At 52.1% G+C, this 8,152-nt stretch overlaps 1 protein-coding gene across 1 annotated transcript; it reads right to left on the reverse strand.

The window, feature by feature from the left end:
* Positions 1–1,000: 1,000 nt before the first annotated feature.
* On the reverse strand, positions 1,001–7,818 carry GOT2 (glutamic-oxaloacetic transaminase 2, mitochondrial). Its single transcript, XM_009079881.1, has 9 exons — positions 7,666–7,818; positions 6,387–6,515; positions 5,971–6,030; positions 5,697–5,858; positions 5,147–5,251; positions 4,136–4,286; positions 3,268–3,433; positions 2,128–2,278; positions 1,001–1,641 (listed from the first exon to the last, which is right to left on the reverse strand). Exons 1-9 carry the CDS (start codon positions 7,798–7,800, stop codon positions 1,519–1,521), a joined length of 1,182 nt encoding a protein of 393 aa, XP_009078129.1. The 5' UTR covers positions 7,801–7,818; the 3' UTR covers positions 1,001–1,518.
* Positions 7,819–8,152: the final 334 nt, after the last annotated feature.

Genomic DNA, 8,152 nt, shown 5'->3' on the forward strand with positions numbered 1-8,152 from the left:
GTATGGCTGCAGAGAGGAAAGGTGACAGCGGGTGGAGGAAGCTCATGCAGACTCAGAGGTAATACTCCCAGGTCTGCCTAGGGAGGCACCATAGCCTGCCGCAGGGAGAAACTGCAATTTGCTCCAGTGGCTGAGGATGGTCCCATGTACCGATAGAGACAGCCTTTGGGAACTCACACTCTCCCTGCTGACACCTCCATTCAAGCCCACAGGCTTTCAGCTCCATGACACCAACTCCCACCTGGGACAACCTCAGCTCACATCCCCTGTGCTCTTGGGGCACACTGGTGGGAACTGGGCTCTATGTGGGATTCTGAGGAGATTAGGGTTTCACTGGCCATGTAAGACCCTGTGTGCTGGAACATCCCTGAGAGGGAATGTTTGGTGCATGGAAGGGGCAGGATCCATCTGCACAAGGACAGGATGAAGTCCCCAGCTCAACACAGCCATGTACCAGTTTATTTGCATTAAAAACCGGAGTCCAGTGAGCCACAGGGCCTCAGGGGCACCCAGTTTAGGACAGAATGTTTTTTGAGTCATCAGCTCTCAGACTTCTCTCAGGATCTTGGCCTTCTGTCTTCCTGGTATCACCAGAAACTTGGGTGAACAGAGCAGAAGAGGGACACCCCACATCCCCACACAAGGGTGGACACAGCAGGGCCAACCTCTTGGCTTTGGGACATGCACAAATACTGAAGGGAGGGCTGCTGGAGGTACAGGCCTGGTCTGCTGGGCTTAGGGCAGGAATGGGGTGAGGCAGAGGCCACCAGAGAGCAGTTTTCAGAGGAGGTTCTTATTGGGGGGGAATGAGAAATTGTTTGACCTCAGGGTAGGAGAGTGAAGTCAGGAGAACCAGGCAAGTTTACAGGAGGGACACTGGTCTGCCCCACGCACCAATGCCACTGTGAATTACACCTGAAAGGAGAGTCCCAGATGGAAAGAGCGAAGCCAGTGACGGAGCAGAGTTTGGTAACAAGAAGTCCTCAGAGCTGGTTGTCAGAGGACAGCTTTGGTGCTGGCCAGCCCCGGGGCTGGGAGGATGGAGGAGGATAGAGCCTGCTGGCAACAGGAAACGGCTGAGGAGGTTGGAAGGGCACACCAGAGCAGCTCTCCCTCTTAGCCCACCCAGCTCCCTGCCTGCTGCTGCTTGGGCCAGCAGCCAACAGCCTCACAAAGCCTTCTCATGGAGGAACAAGTGTGGGGAAGCCTTTGGTGCCTACACTGGTAGGATGGCACTGCTAAGCATTTGGTTCCTCCAGCGCAGATGGGTGCTGGGGCTGATGGAGAAAGGACGGACAGCAGGGAAGAATGGCTGTGATGAGCAGGAGCCAGCAATGATGTCCCTGCTCCACAGGGCAGGGCGGATTTGACTAGGCTTCTACAACAACTCATCTACAAGATACATTCAGCAGCGGCTTCAAGTGCTGTGGTTGGAAGTATTCTGCTTGTTTCTTTTCCCTCCCCATCTTCAACTGGTGGGGAAGGGAAAGCCACCAACTCCAGGGTACATGTTTGTCTTTACTTTGTGACTTGATGGATGGCATGAGCCAGGTAACCTACATTGCCTGATGTAACTCCTGCCACAGAGATCCGTCCATCCTTTGTCATGTAGACAGAGAACTCCTTGATCAACCGATCCACCTGGGGTGAAAAAGCAGAGTTCAAACCACAGGCCAACCTCTGCTCTGTCAGCAGAGTGCAAATTTACCCAGCTTGCTGAAACTCCAAGCAAGCTGGGTGCCAGCAGACATGGCATCCCACTTCCCACAGAGCCAGCAGTTCACCCTGTACACCGAGATGCTGCTTGGCTCTCTGGCCATGCAGCAACACTGCAGATGCTCAGCTGGGAGAGTCAGCTCACCGGAGCTGACCTTTAAGGTCACCTCAGAGCTGCACCAAGTGACTGCTTCCTTTGACAGATGTGCAGGCTATGTTTGCTTTCAACCTCCACAAGCAACGCAAGGAACAGAGCAAGACCCAGATCCCATGATGTGCCAGTGCTGAGGGCTCAGAGGATGTTCCCCCTGAGGAAAAACTAATTATCAGGTTTCATTTTGGCACCTGCAGTCAAAACCTTACCGACAAGGACTGCAGATGACACCTTGAGACCACAGGAACTGTATTTACCTGCTCAGGCTTCAGCCCTGTGAAGCAGAACATGCCGATCTGGTCAGTGATGTGCTGCCAGTTGTGGGAGGATCCCTCTTTCTTGAGGTTGGACACCAGCTGAGTCCGCATGCTGATGATCCGGTCAGCCATGCTCTTCACCTCCACGAGCCTGAGGAGCCAACCAAGGAAACACTCAGAGCAGGGTTGAAATACACCAGCACTGCTCTCCCCACCCCAGATACCAGAAATCAACCTCTCCACCTGGAGAGGCCTCATATGGGGATGCAGATGAGCAAAGACCAGGGAGCATGAACCTGTAACTCTATCTGGGGAGCTGCTTCTTTCTCCTCAAGTACTCCTTCTCCAAAGGTGACAGCCATTTATTTATTCCATATCTGTTGGACACTACTACCAGAGTATATGCATCTCTCACTTCTGAAAGCCAAGGGTCAGTAGGATGTTTCATGACAGCACTGCCCAAACTCAGATAAAATAATACCTGCACATTAACCAAGAGTGCAGGGGTAGCTTCCAGCACAGGCACACAGGCCCTGCTCCAAGGCAGCACAGCTAGGAGATGTCTCTGCTGGGCCCTGGATCAGGCACAAGTCAGGCTGCCAACAGAATGAGCCCCCAGCAAGGCCACAGCACACTGCCAGCCTTTGTTCTGCCAGGCCAGCTGCTGGGAGAGACTCAGCACTGAGGAGCTGGGAGAACAGCACAGGCTGATGCCAAGAAGCAAGCTTAGGGCACGAAGGTTACATTCCTGGGTCTTATTCCCAGGGGGCTTATGATTCCACATCCCCCATGTGAGACATACTACATGGCTAAAACACCTCAGTCTTTCTATGCTCCTTGGATAGGCAGGTCCTGCAGCCCTCAGTCCTAGGGGAGCTTTATGCCCTCCTTACAGTGTTTTCTGCCTTGGTAACACAAGGAAAACCCATTTGCATCACGCTGGAGCAATACCAGCTGATTCCAGGACATGAGCTGGGATTTCTCCAAGGGGAAGTGGTGGCACATAGTTCTGACTGAATGTAACATGTAACCCTGAAGCTAAGAGCTGCCCATGACAGCAGCAGGCAGTAAGCACAGCACAGGGCTACCACGAAGAGACCTCACACCTCACTGCTGTGAACATTAGGGTTTCCTTCTTACCACTCCTTCCGTAGGTCAGGGGTGTTCAGGATGGTAGAGGCAATGCGGGCTCCGTTCACAGGTGGGTTGGAGTACATGGGACGAATGAGGATCTTCAGCTGTGACTCGACCCTCTTGGCTTCATCTGCGTCACTGCAGATCACCGTGAAGGCACCTGCACGCTCCCCTGGAGAGAATCATAGAATATCCCAAGTTGGAAGGGCCCCACCACAAAGATCATCAATCCAACTCCTGGCCCTACACAGGACAACCCCAAGAATCCCACTGTGTGCCTGACAGCATTGCCCAAATGCTGCTTGAACTCTGGCAGGCTTGGTGCTGGTGCTGTGCCTGGGGAGCCAGTTCTAGGGCCTGACCACTCTCTGGATGAAGAACCTTTTCCTAATATCCAGCCTAAAATTCCCCTGACACTTCAGCTGCTCCAGGAACAGCTCCATGCTGTTCCCTTGGGTCCTGTCACTTGTCATCAGAGAGAAGTCATCAGTGCCTGCTCCTCTGCTGTCCCTCGTGAGGAAGCCGCAGCCCATAATGAGCTCTGCCCTCAGTCTCCTCCAGCTGAACAAGCCAAGTGCCTTCAGCTGCTCCTCATATGGCTTCACCTTCTAGACCCTCCACCCTCTTTGTAGCCTCCTTTGGACACTCTCTAAAAGCTTTATATCCTTCTTGTATTCTAACACCTAACGCCACACAGCTGTAGCAGATGCCTGTTCTATAGAAGGACCTCCACCAGCTCCCAGTGGGTTGTCCCCACTCCATACTGCAGGATGAACACAGGCAGCAGGAAGACACTGGCTGCTAAACCCTGGAGGCAGCAGGATCCCTCTGGCAGCCTGGATGAAACAGTTTCCATGCCACCTGCCCTACTCACCGTACAGCCCCATGTTTTTGGCGTAGGACTGTGACAAGACGATGTTGATGCCCTGATCGATGAAATACCGCACGGCCCAGGCATCCCGGTTGATGTCCCCACTGGCAAAGCCCTGGTAGGCCATGTCAAAGTACACGAGGAGGTTTCGTTTCTGTCAGTAAAGAGAGGAGAGACTGAACATCCCCCTAGGGAGCAGGGCAGCAGGCTGAAAAGAGCCATGCAGTGTTCCTCTAGTTCCTCCAGAACTAGAATCTTTCCTCTTCATTTGCCACAGGGAAAGTAGCCCAAGACCTGCAGCTACCCACACATATCAAAGTAGCAGCTAAAGACTCTTCAGTGCATTTATGGTATGTGCAGTCTGGTCCACAAAGCAAAATTGGATTGAACAGTAATAAAATATTCTATTTCAGTATCTTCTGTATTATCAGTTTCCAGGAAAACCACTTGGGAACTCTCTAGGCAACTGCCTGCCCTTCCAGTGCCTCCAAGCAGATAACCCAGCTGCACTGCCCCTCAGTCAGGAGACCCACGGCCTTCTGTAAGCCACAGAAGCCACTTTGCTATCTACCCAGTCTCAGGACACTACCAAGGCCAGATTACACTGGCTACAGCTTGAAGGAGCAGCAGGGAGGAGGAGAAGGTTGAACTTGTCCCTGTCTGTTTCCATCTGAAGCTTGCAAGCAGACACCAGGCACATGAAAGATCTTCCAGGATTTTTAATATACCAACACTGGGAGCTCCACTCCAGTGATCATAGCTCATTCCTTCAACCCTGCTGCTCTCCTTTCAGGTCTCCCTACCCCAGCTTCCTGGGAAGGTGCCAGCAGAGAGCCTGATGGTCAGCTAGAAGCACTACGGGTGCATTTATCTGGCTGCTGTCAGGAACATGACACCATCCAGGCTTTAGGGAAAGGAGTAACCTTTAGTGCAGTGAAGACCAGGTGCCACCCATGAAAGGCCAAAGACATGGTTTTCCCAGGAACAGCACAGTACCCCTGGGACACTGCTCACCTTCACTGTAGCTGCCAACTCCTTCCATTGCTCCTGCCGGGGATCCACCCCAGTGGGATTGTGAGCACAAGCATGCAAGAGGATGATGCTCTTCTCCGGAATTTTCTAAGGAAGATGTTACAGAGATTGAATAATTAATGATATCTCAGCACCCTCCTCAGCAGCTAAGATGAGCTCTGCAAGGCTTCCAGCCTTGATTTGGTGCCTTCAGGCAAAATAGAATCACAGAACACCCTGAGTTGGAAGGGACCCATGGATCATCAAGTCCAAGTCCTGGACATCCACAGGACAACTCCAGGAATCCCAGCATGTGCCCAAGAGAGTTGTCCAAACACTTTCTGAGCTCTGTCAGGCTTGACGCCATGACCACTTCCCTGGAGAGCCTGTTCCAGCATCCAACCACCCTCTGGGTGAAGAACTTTGTCCTAATATCCAGCCTAAACCTCCCCTGACACAGCTTCATGCTGTTTCATCGCATTTAGGCTAAAGTAAGATCACCATCCATCTCCCCAAACCACCTCCCTGCTTCCAGGCATGGAAGGCAACTCACAGAAATGTCATCCATAGCTCCAGAGAAGTCAAGGCTGCATGTCTTGGGGTCGTAGTAGCGGTAAGCCTGAAGCTGCATGCCAGCATCACGGAAAATGGGGGTGTGATTGCCCCAGGATGGTTTGGGGAGATACACATCACGGCTAGCCTTGAAGAACCGTTGCTGATCAAGAGAAAAACAGTGCACTCAAACAGGTTGAACAGATTCAAGAAGCAAGAAGATTCAGCTCTCGTCAAAATACACCCTTTCCTTGCCCCACTGGACAGGAACTCACCAAAAAGTTGGCTCCAATTCGCAGAGATCCAGTTCCAGAAATACCCTGCACAGTGACATACTGCAAGGGAAGAAACAAACACCTGGGTCTGAGCAGCCATGGTACAATACAGTCACTGTGTCAGCACTGGCAGAAGCACACCAAAACAGGGATAAGAGGCTGGAGGGCACTGCATGGGTCATCAGCAGCTCCAGCTGCAGGACAGGGAGTTGGGACCTTGGCAAGGTTAAATCCCCTCCTTGGACAGGGCTGTTTCACCCCAGCCTTCAGAGCAAACAGTTATCCTTGGGCCTAGCCAGCCCACAACTCAGAGGCATCAGTACCCCCACCAGTTCTTCCACTTTTGCTGGGCACCCATGTACCAACTGTGTGTCAGACAGTGCTGCCCACCCCCAGTGTCCCACTCTGCTCCTTACCCTGCCACTCTTGAAAGCCTCACTGTTTTCACCCAGAGCCAGTTCTGCAGACGCCCGGGTGAAATCTGCTAGTCCCCCAATGGGCAAGTACTCCTTGTCCATCTTCTTGGATGCTATCATGGCCTCTGCCTGGAAAGGAGGACACAGGTTCAGCAAGAAAGGCATCACCATGGAGAGGATGGTGGACAGCTCAAGGTCACTTCTCTGCAGATCTGCTTGCTCAAAAGGGGCAAAGGTTGGTTTACAGTAGTTTCAGGGCTCAGTCCAAGCAAGGGACAGCAGAAAACATTTCAGATTCTACCAGGGGATGTGGTTGTCCAGTGGCCACCAGAGCCCTCAGTGTCAGTATAACAGAGCCAGGACACCCAGCACCAGAGAGCTCCATTTCCAGCCTGTTGTAAGTCAAGACTGCTGCACAAGGACACACATTTCTTCGCCCAAGCAGAAATTGTCCTGCTGGAAGGCAAGACTTGAGTGTTACTGAAAGGCAGAGATAATCTCTACACAGGGTACAGGGCAACAAGCCTTTTGCAGGGCCTCATCATGCTGGGAGTGGGACAGACTCTGGCAGCATTCACATACCACCTGTGACTGTCCTGTGACACCATCCAGGCTCCCTGGTTGTGACCCAGTTGCCCAGGGAGAGGGAGGGCAAGGGATGGCTTTAAGCCCCACACTGATGAGACAAATTGACAACACACTCTCCCTGCACTGAGAAGAGCAGCCAATCAATATGTGTCAGCTGACAGCTATTTAACAGCCTATTTCTACCCTGACAGCCCTGAAAGATCCTGTAATCCCCTCAAGGGCAATGTCCACACCCAACTCCCTGGGCTGGAGTTTTAGACTGGCTTATGGGGAAACTGGTAACATCGGCTCAGTAGAATTTCTAAGACTAATCCATTAAGGGGACAATGTTAGCTCTTTCCTCCCATGTGGGCTGGCCTAGAGAATATCAGCCTATTCAAGAAACACCTTGAAGTGAAGAGAACAGGTGTGTTGGAGGCTCCTGGAAGTCAGTAACAAGCTAGAGTTACCTGAATGGGAACAAGACATGTATTTCCTGTTTTGTCCTCTACTACTTAACGGCTCTGTCCTGTCTCAAAAGCATTAGTCCTGCTAAGGGAGACATCCAGAAACACTGTCCTGCTCTGTTAGAGACAAAGCTTATTTTAAGGACCAACAGACAAACCTTGCTTAGAGGCCTTCCCCCTCCCTGACCTCCCAGGGTGCCTGACACCTGGCCCTGGCCCTGCCCAGCAGCCAGCACCCGGCTCACCTTGCGAACACAGTTCAGGACATATGGCTTCCCGTTGTCATCCCGGTATGCCCCCACACCCAGGTTCATCTTCTTGGAGTTGGTGTCGCGCTTGAAAGCTTCTGTCACCCCCAGGATGGGGTCGGGGGGACCCATCTCCACATGGGACCACCATGAGCTAAAGGGAAAAACGGGAAGATAAGAATTAGGCTTGAGAACTGGGCAGAGACATGTACCAACAGGGCTAGAGAGAAAACCTCAAGGGGAATTTTGTCTTTCAACTGCTGCAAAAGGTAGTGTTAAGAGAATTATCCAGGGGATAAACAAGTACCCTTTTATGCTCCATGATCTGGCACCGCATTTGATGTTGCAGAATGGGCAAAGAGCCTCAGTTCACTGTGGCTGAAGATAATTAACTCCCTCCCAGTCATCAGCATGGTGAAATGGCCCTGTTTGCCTCACATGCTGACACCACAAAGAGCCCAGGAAACAGAAGCCTTGAACTGCT

This window comes from Acanthisitta chloris, unplaced genomic scaffold (genome assembly GCF_000695815.1).
Source record: "Acanthisitta chloris isolate BGI_N310 unplaced genomic scaffold, ASM69581v1 scaffold24018, whole genome shotgun sequence".
Classification (NCBI taxonomy): Eukaryota; Metazoa; Chordata; class Aves; order Passeriformes; family Acanthisittidae; genus Acanthisitta; species Acanthisitta chloris.